We start from the raw sequence: 21,856 nt of genomic DNA, 5'->3' as shown, positions 1-21,856 counted from the left end.
GCACCTAAAACACAATAAACAAATATAGTTAAGTGTATGCCTTACGTATATGTCATAATTAAAAATATATTATTTTTTAATAATTGCAGGGGAAAAACTAAATATTTACATACTGTATCACATTTCTAAAAGAAGACAGTTTTCTGAACATACTAAAAGAAGACAAAATTTAAGATTTTTCTAATTTTTTTTTTTTGGAAAATGTTACGTTAGGTATTCCGCGCCTGTAAACAATATAGTACCTACAATACTTACAAGCAGAACTTGTGCAAACCTATGCCAAAATAATTCTTAATTTAGGGAATATGTTAGGTTGTATTCAAATAATTTCAAAAAAGATTGCAAAATTGCAAAGTCACATTATTTACGTTCAAAAATAAAAAAATAGCATGGATAAAGTAAAAGCTACATGGAAAATAATAAATGAAGAATCAGGTAAAATGTCTGATAAACGAACCGATTATATGTTAAATGTTAAAGGGAAATAATAAAATCTGACCCAGAGGTAGTAGCTTCTACTTTTTAAGTTTTTTACAAATGTACCACTAAATAAGACGCAAGTCCCTAAATTCTACACGCCTCCCTCACGATAATTTGCCCTGCTTTATTATATAATTATGTCAATTGTACATGTAATTTCGCTACATGCAACGGTGTGTTAATGAATAAATCAGTAATAAATACTTATAATGTTAAGAAAACATTTATTAGTATTCATAACAATAAAATATACAGTCTTAACCTACTTAGTAATAATACAAATTATTCAAAATTAATAAAAAGAACAAATTTCAGAATTTGGTCCCCGTGGCAGTGTATCTATAACGCTGTATTGCTTTTTATTGATATTTATTCGTTGAGCCAGGAAAGCACCAGCTCTGGGATCACCAGTACTATATACCAGGCGCCAACCTTAATAGCACCTGTGCACTTGGACCCCATGGCCCAAGAGTCTCTACCCCATAGGGAACAAAATCGATGTCGGATTAAAGACTCTTATATTTGAGACATTTGTTATTTTCCGCAGCTCTTTGGCATGACCGAGGGAGATGGGACGGGGAGAGGTGAGACGGGGCAAGCCTGTCTACACAAGTAGCATCCCATATCAAAGCCCGCCCTATTTTCCAAGGGATCAACGACATCCTATCCAGCCGCTTTCCACTGTCTGTTGCGATGCCTGTTGGCTGGAACATTGACGGAGACAAGAGAGTCCATGGTGTCCAAGGCTAATTACTTCAAAGCCACAGGGTCACTTATGGGGAGTACATATGGGCACTCTTAAGCGGAGGCTGATGGCAATGCGAAGTGATTTAGGGTCCAAAAGAGTGCCAGTGTTTGGCGAAGGATAAGCATTAAGCCAATGACCGGCTTCCCTAGACCCCACGACCACCAACCTTGCGCAGTCTGTTATTGAAGTGTGTGTGATTTGGAAATTAAATTCATTATTATTATTTTAAAAACTTACAACATATTTTTTCGTGTTAATTATCAAATTACAATATGGAATGAGGTTCTGTCGCGATACGCAGAAGGTGCACAGCTCAGAAATATCCTCTTTACCGATGAAAACATTTTTCACGATTGAAGAACACTACAATAAGCAAAATAATAAAGTGTATGCTCACAGTTCTAAAGAAACTGCACAAGGCGTCGGAAAGGTACAATGTCGTCATCATCCTGCGTCAGTGATGGTTTCGTAGGGCGTGTCTTATCTAGGAGTCACAAAACTAAATTTTTGTAAAGAGGGTGAAAACTTTAGCCAAAGTGTATCAAGATACAAGTGTACACTTTTTAAATACAATATACCTTGGACTTCCCAGCACGATTCTGAACCTGGTGACAAGGTACAGACTACCCAAGCTAATGACTGGCCTTCATCTAGCTGAGACATCAAGCCTTTACACTTCAAATTATGGTCTGTTTTAGAGGACATAGCCAGCTCTAAACGACACGACGACATTGAGTCTCTTAAAGAATCTCTCGAGCAAGCAGTGGCGAAATGTCTCTTGGAAACAGTGCGCTAGATTTATATAAAATTATATATTTTAATAATATAACATTACTTCATTATTATTTTATATGTGATTAACAAGTATAATAATTATCCAGTGGCGCTACAGCCCATCATACTTTGGCTTTGTATCTTAAGGTTGAGAGTCGTATTTATGTCTAGACCAACACTACTCTTAGTACAAAATGAATTACTTCAAAATTCTCAAACAAAAAGCACCTATTAGAAATTGGTGCTATATAAAACAAGTCTCAAATAATATAATATATTACATAAGAGCTTACATTAAGCTAAAAAGATTACATTTTATGTAAGTAACGTCCCATTATCCAGTACGAAGTTTGATCCCGTCACTCCGATACATTTATCACCCGATAAATAAATTATCATGTCAGCTACTTCCTCCGGGGTAGATACTCTATTTAAAGCCGTTTTAATTTGATCAAATGGCTTTGATGTTTCCTTATCCGATTTGAGCCCCGCGTTTTTCAAAATATCTGTGTACACTGGTCCAGGACTGATGGCGTTGACTCTCACACCGTGAGGTGCTAATTCTACCGCAGCTGCTTTTGTAAAGATATCTAAGCCCGCTTTACTGATTGCATAGGATGTAAATAAAAGATTTTTTGGCACAGCTTGTCCAGCAACACTTGATATGTTAACGATGTTTCCTTTTGTCTTTATAATATGCGGAGCAACGAGGGTTGTAACTTTCATGATGCCTCTAAGATTAGTATTAATAACCTCATCAAACGCGTTCATTAAGTTTCCCTTTAAAATAGACCCAAATCGGACGATACCAGCATTATTTACAAGAATATCAATTTTACCGTATTTATCAATTGTTTCTTGGACTATCCTAGTTACGTCATCATCGATTGATACATCTGCCTTGATAACGAGTGGATCTTGACCATTCTTTTTACATTCTGCTGCGACAGTTTGGAGTTTATCTTCCTTTCGGCCTACTATCACAACGGAAGCACCTTCTTTTGTAAACTCTATAGCTGTTGAGGCACCAATACCCGAACTTGCACCAATTACAAGAACAACTTTCTCAACGAAACTCATTTCTAGTGGTTTTCAATATGACTTACCAAGAAAACTGATTATTAGATATATATTTACCTAATATATATATTAAAAGCGTAATCAGCTATGAGATAGATAGAGATATGATTTTCCTTGTTTTTCTATGCCTATGATGTTGATAATTAAGCAGTACTTATAATGGCAAATACACTAGTGATATAGTTTGTTTTGTTTATATTTTATTTTAAAAAAATTGGAAATTTAATAATTTTCATTGTTACTTGCAACTTCTCCTTAAAAGTTTTGCCTGGAAGAGATTGTTTCGCTATATTACCGGCTGTTACATCCCTATTAATTTATGTTATTTGTTTTTATTGTAATGTATCAAAGTTTAAATAAATAATTCCCACCTGCGGATAGGTTTGTAGATGGCTCATCTTAGTGGATAATAAAGAATGCCATGACAAGATCAAATTGTAATTCAAATCTTAGGTTTTCAAGCTTAGTTCTGCCCATGGATCTTAAAACATTTGAGTCAATGCATTAATGCATATTTAAACAAACATAACAATGGTTAACTGGTTAATCCTGGATGGATTCCATTAATTCATGTCAAAAAGAATACATATAATAAATAATAAAATGAAATGAATAGGGATGGAAATAAACACACACAATATATTACCTGATTCTTCTCATTATCTAAGTAATTTAATATTGCACCTTATAAAATTTAAGAAAGAATCAAGGATGAAGTTTGAATAGCATATATAATTTCAGATATTTTGTTTTATTGTATACCATGAAACTTTTTTTTTTATTATAATACAGAATTATAATTAATAACACTTATCATATCATATAATATAATCAATGAAGATTTACACAATTTGATACCACCTCTAAATATAAGGAAAATAATTTAATAATATCTATGATTCATAATACTTCTAGTGTTTACAACTGAAAATATATATTTTTAAGATAGCAAAACAAATTTAATATAATCCTTCTAACTTATATCCTAATATAATTCAACACTTATTCAAATATTCATAAGGGTTGAATTATATTAAAACTATAAACAAATTGTAGTTTAAAATTCAGTCTTCAAAATGCTTACCAGCTGCTAACACTGGCAACTAAATTTCCACAATCATTGACTAAATTAGAACCTGTAATTCCTTTAGATTTGTTGCTAGCAGTATGGAGAACCAGTTCAGCTACTTCCTTGGGGTCAATATGGATGTGAATGCTTGTACTATATCTATCACTTCCTATAAGGTCATCCCCTACACTAACTGTGTTCACCCTGACTCCTCGATTTCCTAATTCCATAGCACATGCTCTTGTAAAGTGATTAAGCCCAGCTTTAGATATAAAGTAAGCTATGTGATCGTTACGTAAAATTCTTTCAGCACCAACAGAGGATATATTCACTATATTTCCCTTCGTCCTGATGAGGTGTGGTGCCGCAGAAGTAGTGATGGCTACAACGGCGCGTAGATTGATTTTCATAACATCATCAAATGTTTTTAAAACACTATTGTCAATAAGTCTGCCGTTGCGCACAATCTCCGCGTTATTTATCAATATATTTATTTTGCCAAACTTCTCTATTGTTTGACTTATTACATTTCTAACGTCATCGTCTAGAGTCAAGTCCGCTGTAATGACAAACACCGATTGCCTATCATCATCTTTTTTGGCGTCACAAATACTCTTTAAATTGTTGAGTTTGTCTTGGTTTTTGCCAACTAACACTACGAATGCACCTTCGAGAATAAACTGCAAAGATATTTCTATGCCAAAATTCGCATTTGCACCGGTTATAATCACAACTTTATTTTTAAAACGCATGGCGTCTATAGTTTGGTACGAGTGGAACTCGTCATTGAATTTCAAAGTCTTATACTGGAATGGAGGTGACGTAACGTATTTCACATGTTATAAACTTAACTCGTAACAGGAAAATATACAGAAGTTTATAATATGAACCACATTGTGAAATTTATTGCTAAGATGACTCATAGCTTGAAAAACAAACTTGATGTTATGTCGAACAGCGTGTTAACTTTTAGTTCTAGAGGTCGAGGAGCTATTCTAAGGATTAAACTACAATTTGTATAAATTACATTTTAATATGTCAATGTTATATACATATATGTATATTAATCGAAATATGTAAATGAATGTAAATAAAATATAATGTAAACTCTATATGACGACACTGAAAGGAATGTGCATTTTATGGCGTTATAGAGAGGTGTCGTTAAATGGAGAGACGAAAAATCTGAATTAGGAAAAGAATGGAGACATGGAGTTTACACTGTTTATTCAAATATATGTATATTGCACCATTTATTTTCGAAAACTAATAAAAAATGAATTAGAGAAGCTTACAGACGAAATAGTGTACCTTTAATTTAAAACAAATAATATTCATTGGCTGTTTTTTTATATTAGAATAATTATCGACACATCTAACTGGCAAGTTCAGCTTAAATTATGCGTATATTTAATTTCAAACAACGCAAAAAGGAAAAACATAAGGATATGGTCGATACGATAGCCACAAAACAGGTTTTAAAGTCTCCAGTCTTGTTGCAAAAAACCCAACATGATATGTTTTGTTGGAAGTTTTGAAAGGTACGTTTCACCTGATGTTAAGTCACCGACGCCTGAAGCTTTTGATGATGTGTTTCATATACATTTAAAATATAACAAGTAAATGGGAAAGATGGACAGCTTCGTCGATAGTTGGTTCGTGTCACGGAATAAATGAGACACTTTGAGAACATTTAATTTAAAATTATTACTTTAAAAAAAAAACTCACTCAATAAATAAAAACAAAGAAAATTGGAAAGAGTTTTCACAAAGATTTTCAAAATGATGAGCAGTGTTGGCCTGGTGGCTATAGCGTGCGGCTCTCATCCCTGGGTTCGTAGGTTCGAGTCCCGGCTGTGCACTAATTCGCTCGAACGGTCAAGGAAAACATCGCGAGGAAACCGGCTTGTCTTGGACCCAAAAAGTCGACGGCGTGTTTGAGGCACAGGCTGATCACCTACTTGCCTATTAGATTGGTAAGTGATCATGTAATAGATAAAAAAGGTTGCAGCGCACTGATTTATTTTTATTTGTCTTTTGTTAACACATCACATTTTACACATTAAGAAAAACACTTTTTGACCCGATTGAAGCTATGTATTATTATTAAAAACTTATAATTATTGACACACAGTTACATTATTACAGTCACCGTGACCACGCACGTGAAAAGCACGCGAAACGTCGGAAAAAATTAAAATTATGTAAATAATTATAAGTTTTTAATAATAATACATAGCTTTAATCCGTTCAAAGTGTTTTTCTTATTTTTATTTTTTATTCATGAGGATGCATGCTTCTTACGCCTTACAATAGAGGATGTATCTACTACGTCCTAACAGTATAACTTTTAAATCCTATTTTAGTTTATAGGTACTAAGAAAAACAATTCCTTCCAAAAAGAAAAAAATAAGTTTAGAATATAAATAAAATTTCGTTTCGTTTTATATAAATAAAGTTTCGACTTCAGACACAAGTTTGTTACGGCACTCATCGATAACAGCCCGACAAATACCTGCCCGGCCAGTGTAAAAGTATCCTCAGTGCTGTCGTCCATATCATTTCGCATGTCGCAACATATCATTGATATGCAGAATAAACAGGGGATAGGACACAGCCTTGTGGGACCTCAGCGTTCACGGGTTTAAGGTCAGAACATGCTCTGTCGATGACGACCTTGATGCTCCGATCGACCAGAAAACTTGAGATCATAAGCCGGGTATCCACTATGTTCGCGAACCTCTTGCGCTCCGCGCTCCCGTAACCGCTCTGATGGAGACGGTAACGCGTATCTGCATAGAAACACGCATGCTCGCGTCCACGAACAGACTGAGCTCCCCTTTGTGTTCGCCCAATTTACCGCCACCCATTGGAGCGCTGAGCGCGCGCCGTTCACGTTCCACGTTCGCAAACCTATCCACTACGCGGAGCTGTTGTAAGTGCGCGGAGCGCAAGAGGTTCGCGAACATAGTGGATACCCGGCTTTAGAATAAGGAGGTTATAGCTATCGGGCGATAGTTGGACCGCACAGAGCGATCGCCTTTTTAGGGGTCGGATGTATCGAAGCGGTCTTCCAGCACTTCGGAACAGTGCTGAGCGAGTACAGGTATCGGAAAAGGCGCGTTAGGACCGGAGCACAATTGGGGGGATGGCATCGGGCCCGTTCGACTTATGGATGTCCAAGGAAAATATAGCTTTATGGATAGCACATTGCCGGAATATACTTTAGTGCCATGCATGGTTTTCAAGCTTAGTTCTGACCATGGATCTAAAAACATTTAATTTGATGCATTTTTAAACAAACAACAGTTAACAGGATGGATTCAATGAATTCACTGCCAACAAAATAAAACAAAAGACATAAATGTTTAATGTATGGAAATGAACACACACAATGTTTTATCTGCTCCTTCTCAATTATCTAAGTATTAATATTACACTTTATTAAATAGTAGGTTCACAAAATGTCTATAAATACAATAAAGAATCAAAGATGAAGTTTGAATAGTATATATAATATCGTCTTTTGTTTATATAATTTCAGAAATTTTGTTTTACTGGATAAGACAACATTTTTTTTATATTGTAATACAGATTCATGATTAGTATATTTTATATCATAATATAATATAATCAATGAAAAATTTGATACCATATCTACATAGAAGGAAAATAATTTAATCAAATCAATGATTCATAATACTTCTAGTGTTTACAATTCAAAATATATATTTACAATTATCATCTGTTTTTAAGATAGCAAAACAATTTTAATATAATCCTTATAACTTTTATACTTATTCAAATATTGAAGTTGAATAAGTACAAATGAATTGAATCATATTCAAACAATAAACGAATTGTAGTTTACAGATCAGTCTTCAACATTTTTACCGGCTGTTAACATGGGCAACTACATTTCCACAATCATTGACTAGATTAGAACCTGTAATTTCTTTAGATTTGTTGCTAGCAGCATAGAGAACCAGTTCCTCAGGGTCAATATAGGTGTGAATGCATGTATTATATCTAGATCTTCCTCTATAGACATCCCCTACACTAACTGTGTTCACCCTGACTCCTCGATTTCCTAATTCCATAGCACATGCTCTTGTAAAGTGATTAAGCCCAGCTTTAGATATAAAGTAAGCTATGTGATCGTTACGTAAAATTCTTTCAGCACCAACAGAGGATATATTCACTATATTTCCCTTCGTCCTGATGAGGTGTGGTGCCGCAGAAGTAGTGATGGCTACAACGGCGCGTAGATTGATTTTCATAACATCATCAAATGTTTTTAAAACACTATTGTCAATAAGTCTGCCGTTGCGCACAATTTCCGCGTTATTTATCAATATATTTATCTTGCCAAACTTATCTATTGTTTGACTTATTACATTTCTAACGTCACCGTCTAGAGTCAAGTCCGCTTTAATGACAAACATGATTAGGCCAATATAAGCAACTGTCAAAATGGACAGATAGGTTATTGGCATGTGTAAAAATTAATTTTCATACAGAGGGCAATCTTCAATTTCTGAAGGATTGGTTGAATAATTAGATTGGTAACTATATCTATGGATTGAATATTGGAATGAATTGTCGATCTAAGATGACTAAAATTGTATTGAGATTGAATATTAATTTTTGGCGTGAGTAAACAAAGGCTAAATTATTTCATAGTCCACCTCCAGATAGATTTGGAACACCGTGAGAAAACCAGCTTGTTATATTTAATGTAATTTAATGACCTCATAAACTTTCAATTTGTTTTTGTGTAAAACTATGAATGAACTATGATTAATATTTGCATATTTTATTGTACCCTTTCTTAACAATTAAACAACTTTAAAACACAGAAAGGCAAAAAGGAAAGGTATTGGTAATATTTATGCTAAAAAAGATTATAACACAAAACTTAAGTGAAAACAAAAAAGGTAAATATAAGGTCATATGATTACTACAGAAAGTTTTATTAAAATGGTTGTTGTTCTTATAAGACTAACTATTAGTTATCAAGTTTTCATAATCATCAATATTGCATGATAATCTAAGAAAGTTTACATGTTATTTTATAATAGTGAAATCCAGTCTAGGATTAGTGAGATTATCTAACTTCAAAATGTAAACTACAATAACCAATAATAATCAAATTAATCATGAAGAGGATTATGGGATTTACTTTATATTAGTTTGTACAAAGCAATCATTTTAATAACATAATACCTAATTACTTAATTATATCTAACATTTTCTTTTTCTGTAGTAAAGGTAAAATATTAGGTATCTTCACTAAGTTCCACAATTATGTAGGTAAAGGGAAATAAATAAACACAATTATTTAGTTTTTTATTTACAAAATTCTTCAGGAACACTTATGGTAAAAATCAGTTCTTTGGGTTGCCTTCAGGCTGGAATAGTAACTAAATTGTAATATCGATTTATCGAAATATAATAACTAAAACTTAAAAAGTCATTCTTAAATATTACACTAAATGTAAGCATAATACAGCTATGTACTGTAAGCATACATGCCCTCTCGCTTTAACCGACATACAACAAAAGAGAGGGTGATATCTTATAAACCCGTTGTTCTAAAGTTTCTTAAATTAACAAATTCCCATTATCACTAACAAAGTTTGAGCCAGTTATACTTTTCGCCTTATCACTTGCCACATAAAGAATTAAATCAGCTATTTCCTCCGGCTCAGTCCACTTATTCATAACAGTTTTGAACACAAAATTATCATCATCATCTGTATTGAACCCTGCGTTTTTTAATAAGTCGGTTCTCACAATTCCAGGGCTCACTGTGTTCACTCTTACGCCATATTCACCTAATTCCATGGCGGCCGCACGTGTGAAATGCGTTAGGGCCGCCTTTGAAACACAATATGCATTATATTCAGAACATATAACTCTCTCGCCTCCTATAGTAGAAATATTGACAATATTTCCTGAACTATTTGTTAGATATGGCGTTGCGTATGTTGTGAGATATACTACAGCTCTTATGTTTGTATTCATTATCTCGTCGTATGTTTCTAGGATAGATCCGTCAACTATTCGTCCACATCGTAGTATACCTGCATTATTTATTAAGATGTCTATTTTGCCAAATTCATTTACAGTTTTTTCTATAACACTTTTCGCTTCGTCCTCCTCAGATATGTCAGCCATGACAATAAATGCAGGCCAACCTTCGGCGTCGCATTTTTTCTTGACAGCTTTAAGTTTTGCCTCGTCACGAGCTACCATAACGACCGCAGCGCCTTCCTTTGAGAATTTCAACGCAGTCGCAGCACCAATACCCGAGCTGGCCCCAGTCACAATCACAACCTTATTTTTAAAACTCATTTTGGCGTGCACACTGACCGCAATGCAGACGCAAACTGAAGCTGATCGATTCGCTATATAATTAAATGAGCAGACGCGGATATCGTAACAGGAAAATACTAACATAAATCCTTCGGTTACATGAGCTGCAATAACTGTTAAAAGTACTAGTTAAATTAATAAATAACCAAAACATAACATTGATATTTGCACAATATTTTTTTTATTACGATTTGTTTTTTTGGATACATAATTAAATGTGCATCATACTTATAATTTAGGCTTCCCAGTTTAAGTTTTCACTCTCAGGAGTCAGCGCACTCATGACCTTTGCGACTTCCGTTTAAAAAAGACTATAGGGTAAACAATAAATTATCCCGTTGCTTAAAAATGTTTTTGTATAATTTTCCTTGTTTTTATAAGTAAGCAAAAATATATTACACAATATTACAATTATTGCTAATATAATTTAATCAGTCTCTAAAAATAGCAATGACACGAAGCAAAAATATGGATTATCCCATTTGAAGATTTTGTTATCAGTTGTTAGTTGTTTGCAGACCCAAGCTAAATATACTTTTCCTAGTTAAGACTGTAATTGAAAATTAAGATAAATGCAAAACCAAGTTATATTTTTATAAATATAGAGATATAATTACCGGTATAAGTATACGATGTTAAATAATTGTTTACTATTAAGTTGTGAGCTGGAAGTAGATATCAATGATATTTACCCAGTGAAATTTATTGTATAATACTAATACTAAAATTAGCAAAAAGTGCATAATGTATCCGAGTTATGACATACAAAAATTCAGCGTAGTAAAATAACAATTATAAATCATAACTATCCATGTTTTAAAAGATAACCGTTATCAACAAATATCTCTGAGCCCGTAATACCTACAGCCTTATCACTTGCCAAAAATGCAATAAGATCAGCAATTTCTCTTGCTTCAGACACTCTTTGCAAAGGTAGGGTTTTTGCCATATCTTCGAACTTAACATGACCGATTCCAGCATTATCCATAAGATCTGTTTTGACTGGGCCAGGACTTATAGTGTTGACTCTTACTCCATGTTTAGCCAGTTCCAACGCTGCACATCGCGAAAAGTGACTAAGTGCAGCTTTAGAGATGTGATAAGCACTCGTTGGTGGCTTTTCTGGGGCTGCTGTGCCTGCCAGGCTTGATATATTAATGATATTTCCTTTAGTTTTGACGAGGTGTGGCGCAGCTATTACTGTTAAATTGATTGGGGCGCGTACATTAACACTCATTGTTGTGTCGTAGGCTTCTAATAAGTTCCCCTTCAAAATTGTTCCAAATTTCAAAACACCAGCATTGTTTACTAACACATCTAATCTTTTAAACGCTGTAATAACTTCGTTTATAATTTTGGACGCTGATTTATCATGACTTACGTCTGATTGTATCATTAATGCTTTGGGCCCGATTTTCTCGCATTGTTCTGCAATTTTCTTTAGCTTATCTACATTTCGGCCAACTATTGCCACGTGTGCGCCTTCTTTTGCAAATTTAATAGCAGTTCCTGCTCCAATACCTGATCCAGCCCCAGTTACAAGTAACACTTTGTTAACAAAACTCATAATCTTTAGGCACTATCAGCCTTAAAGACGGTAATTATTTAAATGATAATTTAATTTCGCAACGACTTACACTAAGATATGAAAAAGATATTGTGACAAGTGTTCCTTACATTGTTAGGTATATACTTGTTAAGACAAAAAATCTCACGTTTTTCTATATACACGTGTCGAGTTATATGTTATGGTATGGTATGTTATTTTTGTATTTTATTTAAGTCCAAGGATCTGCTGAAGATCGGTGAAGGGAAAGAGGCTGTCAAATAAAGAGATGGGAAAACGATCTGCCGGAAGGATGATCAGATCAGAAAGATCAGCTCGTGAAAGAGACGAATAGAAACAACAAGGGGAGGCTTCGGAAGACAACATGATCAACTGGCTAACTCATAACTACTATGCTATAAAAAAATTATATATACAGGGTGTCCCAAAAGTCGACGTCAAGTCGAAATTTTCTCATAGGTAATGCCACACCAGTTATCAGAAAATTTAAAAAAAAAATAAGTCATGTATTTTTTAAGTTATGGATATTTTTTGTTATTCCAGAAAATGCACACCATGTAACAGTTTTTTCATTCCTGTTGTTACAAATATTTACCTTTTGCAATTTTTTTTTCTCTTACGTCATCCCGAATAGTGTTTTATGTAACCTATGATCCTAAACTCTGTGCTGATCACTCCAACTTTTAGGAAAATGTCATTTTATACCGTACCAAGTTTTCAAAATTAATTTTCGCACTTCTTCAACTGATCGTCCTGAAAAAAAAATGTATTACTCCAGTTTGGCAAGTAGCTTTAAAAGTTAGCGCATTTAATAAGGATTCTACAGTGGTATAACACTGAGTCCATTATTTCTTAGATCGGCCATAAGATTTTTTTTTGGTTAAACAAAGTGTGTTTTTAAAAAAAAAAATTTAACAAAAAAATTTTTTGGTGGTTTCAGGTGGGTATTGCTCACCCAGTCTCTGAATAGCAGAGATTCTGGTGTGGGTCGAGTCTCACACACCCCTGCAACTTTCGGGAACAGGGAATGCGCAATGCATTACCAACTTGGATAAAATATATATATATATATATTAATATATATCTCTGCTTATTTGTCATTTATAGAAACAGATTTATAAATGAAAGAAGTAGTTTGTTATCTATGACAGATTGTTGAGCAAATTTAATAGATTTTGTAAGCTAAATGTAGCCTTTTATAATCTAAACTAAACATAATATAACTGCTAAACTATAAATATCTATTCACATAAAATGTTATAGTTAACTCACGCATAAAATCAAAGTCAAAATATAATAAAAGTCCTATTATATGTTAAAATTGTTGATGGTCACGACAATTACTATACGTGTGATTCAACTCAACATCATAGTTTGTATGAAATCCCTGAACCCGCCAATGGGGTAGATGACATCTTCTTCTTAATTGGACTTAACTAGCTAATTAATATTAACTTAACTATTAATAATAAAGCCGTGTTGGCCTAGTGGCTTCAGCGTGCGACTCTCATCCCTGCGATCGTAAGTTCGACCCCTGTGCACCAATGGACTTTCTTTCTACGTGCGCTTAACATTCTCTCGAACGGTGAAGGAAACTGGCCCAAACCCATAAAGTTGACGGCGTATGTCAGTCACAGGCTGGCCTACTTGTCTATTAGATTGATAAATGATCATGAAACAGATAAGTACAGAAATCTGAGTCCCATACCCAAAACGGTTGTTGCGCCACGGATTTTTTAATTAATAATAAAGATCTTAAGGTTAAATATATTAATTTCTGTAGTAGTTTTCAATATTCTTTATATTCTAGAACAAACGAAACGGGACGCCAAAAAGGGCAGCCTTTGCAGCCCATAGACACCCATTTTTAGTGGGTGTGTTGCCGGCTTTTAAGGGTGGAGTATACTCTTACTCTAATCAATTCAAGGTCGTATCTCTCAAGGTAGACCTCCACCGGGAGTCGATTCCACAGTTCGCGAAAGAAGGTGTCTTGTGAAGCGGACTGTGAAAGACTGCCAACCATCAAGGTGATATTCTGATGAAATTTTGAATTGATACGGTATAAGGTTCATTAACCTTTCATGTATTTCGAATGCATCATATTATGTAACTTTTAATTCCGGTCCTAATAATGCAGCAGTGAACCTTATTAGAAAAACTTTATCGGTAAGCGGAGCCATACGCAAAATAGAAATAAAACATTGAGAAATAAACTTTATTTGTTAGTTATAGGATTCAATTTTGTGTGCTCTCACCTACATTGAGTTGTTTATAGTCAGTATTGACTCGACAGCGTTTCGCTAAACTTTTCTCATTTCGAACCTAGTGCTACTCGAACGAGTTGAAGCCTTTGCCGCTTCTATTAGGTATTACCGTAATATCTTTCAATCAAAAGAAAAGGTTGCTATGGAATTTTTCTCTGAAAATTGCGATAGAAAATTCAGTCTGAAATTATGCTAGACACAGTCCGATTACATTAAGAATTGACATTTTCAAATACATCTTTATCTGGCGATATATGTGTTGGATAATTTCTAATCTTACGGGTATGACGAAATTTTTATTGAGTCAAAGAGTATAGAAGTGTGTCTCGAATCCTCTTGTCGATGGTATGTAGCCCTCTAAGTTAAATTAAGCTTGAACAGCTTTGATTACCTATAAGCCTATAATAGTTTAAGAATTGTTTATATAGGTATATTAGTTATAGGTATTAACGTGGACAAAAAAAATTGTTGTAACGTAGTTGTAATTAAATTATCACTTAAAATCTAGTCGCATATTAAATGCGCGTATTGGAAGAAAGTTCATTGGTGCCTATCTGGGGATCGAACCTACGACCGACCGAGAGTCGCACGCTGAAGCCACTAGGCCAATACTGCTCTTATAAGTCGAGTATTTATAATCCTTTTTAGTGTCAATTACGTCACACATATCGTTTAATAATCGGTAATATTCACAAAGCGTTAACCCACTAATTCCTCTATATATTACTCGGAAGGTCGCGAACAATGACGGTATACATCTTATTGTTATGGCATCACGCCTTGACCGAACGCTAAACCATACATTTATCCCATTATATTATCATGAATAACACTGGGATTCGAGACTCACGGATGTTTAGTATGGAAGCCTTGTTAGTTTGCTCGTTATTTTCTAACATTATGCTTTAACATCTTGGTGGAGATTAACAGTTTATTTATGAACACTAATTCAGTCTAATTGTAGTCTTTTGACTAGTCTGCCATCTGTGAAATTGTGTATACGATATGATAAAAATATTATTACTTTATATAAAATAATGAAATATTTTTTATGAATACGCGGTAAGAGATATCAATCCCGAATTCGTTAATAGAAATACGAAATCCAATATAACTTTAATAAACAATTAAATTGTTAATTGGAATTCTAAAAGTATGGAAACGTAATTGCTTACATTTTATTTCAGGCGCTTTAAATTATTATGAAAAAAGTATTTGTAAAAGAAATGTTATACATTCTTAATTTATTAGCAGCATTGTTGGCTTAGTGGCTTTAGATTGCGACTCTCACTCATCGTCGTTTGTTCAAATTACGGCTGTGCACCAATGGGTTTTTCTTTCATTTAACATTTGCTCCTACGGTACTGGCAAACGTCGGTACGGTATACGAAAACGAAACAAAAAAATCTGACATACAGGTATAATTTTCGGCCAAGACCCAATCTATACAGGGTTGATTATTATTGAAGTGAAGTTCTTTATCGGTGTTGGAAAATTTACCGTCACATTTTTCCGTTATGCGCGATTTGAAGCCATTAATAACAAAAATAAATAATAACGATAACAATGATTGTAATAATTGTATTAGAATTAATGAAATTCTGTAATAATCTTAGTATAAGGTAAAATGAAATAATTTTATTGTTTGTGTTCATGTCTGTGATAATAAACGCCTTTTTTATCTAATTTAACTTTATTTAACCAATTTCTGTAAAGTTGCATATAGTAGATCATTTTTCGAAAAATAAGGTCATAAAGAAGTTTCACTTCTTACGTCTGTACACTCATACGTTTTTATTAATTTTATTGACACTGATGATTCAAGATCGAGTGGAAAGCTTTTACAGGTTTTGGACTAATATTTCTAAATGTGTTAAATTTAACAATTTTCATTAGCGTAAGCTTGTGCCAGTCCAACATCCTCATTTTGAGTCTGACTCCCGTACGTGAAATATGTATTGAATTTGGATACACCGAGTCACAGTTCGTGCTTTTCTGAATATCACCTATATTTCTAATTTTCTCCCCACACACTGGAGGTATAGATGTAATTGTCCAAGTCTCCTTCCTTGTGATCTTGCAACTTATATTTCCATTTCTAAAAGACGGTAATTTGGGATTACAGTCACTATGAGTTCAGGAAGAGGCGAACCTATTTTACTATTACCCTACACAAACTGGGGTACAGTTTCTTACGAATTTCGAATCTCTCTCCATGAATCTAACTCGGTTTTAAGCTTTTGAAGCTTAATTTATTTACACTTCGTTGCAAGAAATACAGTACAAATAAAATAAATAAATAAAAGGGACAACTACCACCATTTTCCTAGTCAGTGTGTCCATTCAATTCAACAATTAAGATTCCTTAGTTCATTCTAATTACACCTATGCGGGTGTCTTAATGAAGTTAAAGGGAATTAATTATTTTGGGGGCATAAATTTAATCCGCAGGCCTTATGATGGTCTGACCTAACTTGATTAACGTCTTATCTTTGTTCAATCTTGCGTTAGGGTAATGGATGTATTGTTTACGCTAAGTTTATATTAAATTTATAATAATTCGTAGTGTTATGCAAAAACGCTGAAGATTTTATTATCAATGAAGCGATTCACAAGGTTATCAGCCCGACGAGGTAATAATGTAGCAATATGAATTAGGGTCCTTTAAGAGCCACCTGATTTTTTAAAGGCCGTCAACGCAATCGTAAGCCTTCTAGCAGTGCCAGTGTCTACGGGTGTCATGTCAGCCGCCTCTTGCTTAACTTAATTAGATTTTAATCATTTCATTTTTTGTTGTTGTAAGTAATTTTATTCAAAAAATATACATATACTTAATACACAAAAATTACCATATAGCATATTTGTGTTTATCGAACAGTGTTTCGTTAGATGTAACACACATGCATATAATGACAAACCGGTGGGAATAATAAACCATTTAACTTAATTATAATTGAAAAGACCACAAATTAAAAGTTAAAATAATTTATACGCATTCATATTATAATTGAATCTAGTTTGAATTTACTTATAAGTCTTAAAACTAGATGTTAATGTTAAATGAGGTCTTTGTTCAGAGACATATATGCCGGCAAAGCACTTGCGAGCCTTCTGGCATGGTGAGTGTCCATGGGCGGTATCACTTAACATCAGGTGAGCCTCCAGCCCGTTTTGCTCCTAGTACATAAAAAAAAATTATCAAAAAAATATTTTATAAAAAGTATGATAGTGAATAAGACAGATCTTCATTATATTGAAGAAACAGTTGTTTAAAGCTATAGGAGGATAGAAACAGCTAATATATCTAGAAATTAGATTATCATTAATGCAATACTACCCTCACATATAACAATAAATGTACCGTCATGAAAATAAAACATTAGATCGATAGTACAAATCCCACGAGTCATTAGTCTCAGTTTGTCGTGAGTGGTTGATTTTTATTCATTTGCCGACCCGACGTGACATATGCCTTGGACGAGGAAATTGCATTCCTACTAATAATTCTTTTTATGGGCTTACATTTTTATTGCCCGAAGTTTAACCGACTAGGCGTCTGCCTCGCTTGTTATTAAGATATATATTTATTTGTAGGTATATATTGTTGAGAGTTTTTTATGAAGTCAAATTCGTTTATTCATGAAGCTATATACAAATAATAGTTAGTGTTGTCATAATATTTACTTCTTGTTGATGCCGAAAGAGAATTTGTGTAAAAACCGTTCATGATATTTTCAACAATATACTAACGTAACAGAAGAAGCGACTTCATTCATATTTTTGAAGTTACAGTTCTTTTGTTGCAAAATGATGACAGTAAATTTTTACGCATACCGTCACAAAAACCCGACACCCGCACACCGTCACAAGAAACCGACACCCTGAAGTTAGCTATAGTCAACATTTTAATTTTTCTATTGTTAGTGTAGTTTTTTCTAAAAACATAGAATATAGATTATCTTGTTACGCCAAAGAAGTATGACTTCTAACGCGTGTACATAAGGACATGGAAGACCTCCACCGGGAGTAGATTCCACAGTTCGCTAGTTTTAATTTTCAGCACCGAAAAGTTGAGTTCGAAAGTGATTAGGGCACCTCGCCCTTACAATTTAATTACTAAAATATTGTTATATTTTACAACAATCTTTCAACGTACGGTACTTTGTTTATGAGGTTCTATTTTGTTTAAGTTATTATTATTATTTTTAGTTATTTATTTTTATTTTTATATTGCGGTCGCGTGTTTTAATTTTTCCCTTGCTGCTTATGTTCTAAAATAATTGATATGTTTGTGGGAAAAATTTGTAATGTCATATTTTATTCAATATATTCACGTCATATAAAACAAACGTGTTCCTCGTTCAATAGAAAAAAATAAAAGAGTATAAATAGGCACATTTAAAATCTTTTATATTAATTATAATCATTTATTCCCCTAGGTTTTATTCAGATTTCAATTCACTTGCAGTTCGCTCCATATTAAAACAATAATATTGTTTATGGGCGCCGTATGCGTAGAGTATAGACAACTGTCGCTTGTCTATGCCACCTATTGAAGGTAGAGACGCTGTCTGTGAATACGTTTTTGTTCTATATTTGAATGGATACGAATATCAAATTGAAAATTATGTGATGTCTCAAATTTTTGCGTAATTATGATTACGAATGATTACATCAATACTTACTACTCGTCAATTTTAAGTACGATTAGGTAAGACAAAAATTCATATCACAATCGAAAGCCTGCATTTTTAATCTGAACATATTTTGTCAAGTTTTGTCAACTTCTTTTTGCTTGACATGTTTTCTTTGAGCTCGATACAAGATTGTGACATCAGACGCGATTAAGACCCCGAGTCTGAAAGTAGCGAAGAATAATCAAAGGAGAATGGAATTAATTTGATTATATTAAAACTACTAAAGACTTTGTACTTTAATACGAGATTTTCCAGTTAATTCGATTCGAATTCGATTACCATATAATTGGACCTAAAAAACGATATAACTATATAACGTAAAGATTGTTACGTGTTGTTAAAGACAAAATATAATCAATAATCAACGAATCAAATCGAAATTAATTAATTTATATTAATAAAAAAACATCTTCTTTTAGCGTCTCTAAATTATTGGCCGTCAGTCTCTTGAAGCGTGTCTTGTTCTGTGCCAGATGACAACTCTTCCGCAGTCGAAATACCTGTCCACTCCCTAACGTTGCGAAGCTATAATTTCAATACAGCTATAATTAAAAAAAATACAGGCTTTTATTTGAACATTTAAAAAATGCCACGTGTTATACTCTATGTTACTTATAAAAGTCATATTTTTGCGTCGAATATTTGAAAGCACGGATTCATATTTGATTTAGGATCAGAGTTACCACTCGTATTTAAGGGCTCTTGAAAACATCTCGGAATCGAATTTGGTCTTTTGATACGTGCTCAAGAGCGATGCTCATACAGTGTTTTTTCTACATAAAATTTCGTTTTTAAATGAAAGAGTTTTTTTTGTTGTTATAGGTATTTCTTGAGTAGATAATACCAAAGGAAATTATATCAATCAAATGGTCCCTGTGGCAGTGTAACGCTGCCAGTATTTCCTCGCTGTATTGAGATACTTAATTGTTGAACGAGGAAAGCACCAGCTCTGGGGTCACTGGTACTCTCTACCAGACGCCTTTCATCTTTAATTAGTGCCTGTGCACTTGAACCCCACGGCCCAAGAGCCTCTACTCCTAGGATCCTATATTAAGTACAAGGATACTAGGATCTAGGACTACTACTAGGGTTAAATATTAAGAAGTCTAAGATAAAATATCACAAAAAGAAATGTGTGCGTCTTGGGAAGCCCGACAGAAGTGATATACTATTTAATATTGAAATTGTTAAACTTGAGAAAAGTTTATGATTATATAAGGAATCATTATTTAATAATAATACCACCAAAATTTGTTTGAAAGTTTCTAGTGATTTATTTAACCTTTTATCACTTTGTGATAGGAAGCGTCTGTACAAAATACGGCTACCTCTGCCATATGCGTGAGATCTCTTTCTCTCTCTCTGACTAGCTAGTCAGACTGGCGCCGTAACGCCTTACGTAACAAAGCAGTTTTACCCTCAAATCACCTAAATAACAATTGCAAATAGACTATTTTTTAATTTTCCTGTCTCAACACTTTATCTATTTCAAACTATTGATAGACAGAAAGCTTGTCTAGAGAAAATATCTACAGAGATAGCTTTATAGAGAGATAGATGATATATCATACCCTATTAGACTTTAAGCTATCGCTTGATGGAATAAATGATTCGGCAACGCCACGAAAAATGTCACTTTGCAAACATGTCACATTTCCCTGAACGCTCGTAAAGTACCGAAAATGTAGGGAACACATTCGATATTGTTTCTTTGAATTTTAAAATAGTTTGTCCTACATCGTTTAAAGAGGAACAAGGTATTGTATATTATTATTTATTTGGATTATAGACGTTGTCACAGCCATGTGACGTTTATTTCTTTTCAATCGAGAGTGATATGGAAGTAACAGTAAATGTAAGGATAAATTAATATTTTATATAAATACAACAATGGATGAGGTAGGGTATAACAAGAGAGACCTTACTATATTATTATTTTTTTCAAGTCACTTATTTAACCAATCAGAGCGTACATGCCGTTTCGTTATCGCTTACTTATTATTTTACGCGTGAGTTCGGTAAGCTTATCAATTTGCGAAAATGTGGACGTAAAATAATACAATTTATATCTCATTTAGAATCCTACGAAAGTTTATAAATTTCCTATTAAACTTGCGGTTTTGTCATATTCCGGTGACATATATATATTATATTTCAGGAAACAGGTCTTTGATAATAAGTTTTGTTATCTACAGACTACATACAGTCACTTTAAAAAAATCTAGGCAGTCTAATTAAAGTACCAACTTTCAATGTCATATGACTGACATTAGTGTATCCATAGATTAGACAATTCATGTTTTATAATTGTTGTCTGTATTCAGGTATAAAGCATGCCTCTTTAGCGGTTAAAATAGCAAAAAGGCAATGCGGCAAGCCTGGCAAAACATAATATCGGTGAACTAAAATCGAGAACCTCTCGACTGTATAATTACGCCGAAAATTTGGGATACACTCGAGTACTGGATCCTCGAGTGTTGGCATATTCAAAAATTTCAATACGGACAGACCGCCGAGTGGGGTTTATTTGGACACACGGGGGAGAAAGATGGCAAGCTTTACTCCATGTGAATTTGATAGAGAATCTAAAATTTTTGCTTTTCAAATTTTTATAATATTTAATGTTGGAACGGCGTAGTTTCTTCGTTTTGTTAATACAACAACTAATAATAGTATTGTCTTTTATCTACATAACTTTTACACATTTAAAGAAAACACTTTTCAACTTTTTAAACTAATAATGACGTTGTACCGATCCGACTTCGACGTTGTCAAATAAGCTCTGCTACGTATAGTGAC

General features: G+C 33.6%; 3 protein-coding genes across 3 annotated transcripts; all 3 read right to left on the bottom strand.

The window, feature by feature from the left end:
* Positions 1-2,262: 2,262 nt before the first annotated feature.
* LOC123710273 (3-oxoacyl-[acyl-carrier-protein] reductase FabG-like) lies at positions 2,263-4,150 on the bottom strand. The gene has a single exon (XM_045662070.1). The coding sequence runs from the start codon at positions 3,080-3,082 to the stop codon at positions 2,318-2,320; it is 765 nt and encodes a 254-aa protein (XP_045518026.1). The 5' UTR covers positions 3,083-4,150; the 3' UTR covers positions 2,263-2,317.
* A 5,333-nt stretch (positions 4,151-9,483) lies between these two features.
* LOC123709684 (3-oxoacyl-[acyl-carrier-protein] reductase FabG-like) lies at positions 9,484-10,622 on the bottom strand. The gene has a single exon (XM_045661178.1). The coding sequence runs from the start codon at positions 10,611-10,613 to the stop codon at positions 9,756-9,758; it is 858 nt and encodes a 285-aa protein (XP_045517134.1). The 5' UTR covers positions 10,614-10,622; the 3' UTR covers positions 9,484-9,755.
* A 563-nt stretch (positions 10,623-11,185) lies between these two features.
* Positions 11,186-12,170, bottom strand: LOC123709968 (uncharacterized oxidoreductase TM_0325-like). The gene has a single exon (XM_045661610.1). It carries the CDS (start codon positions 12,094-12,096, stop codon positions 11,335-11,337), a length of 762 nt encoding a protein of 253 aa, XP_045517566.1. The 5' UTR covers positions 12,097-12,170; the 3' UTR covers positions 11,186-11,334.
* Positions 12,171-21,856: the final 9,686 nt, after the last annotated feature.

This window comes from Pieris brassicae, chromosome 5, assembly GCF_905147105.1.
Source record: "Pieris brassicae chromosome 5, ilPieBrab1.1, whole genome shotgun sequence".
NCBI lineage: Eukaryota > Metazoa > Arthropoda > Insecta > Lepidoptera > Pieridae > Pieris > Pieris brassicae.
Note: the sequence above shows the minus strand (reverse complement) of the source record. Positions and strands in the feature narration are given on the sequence as shown.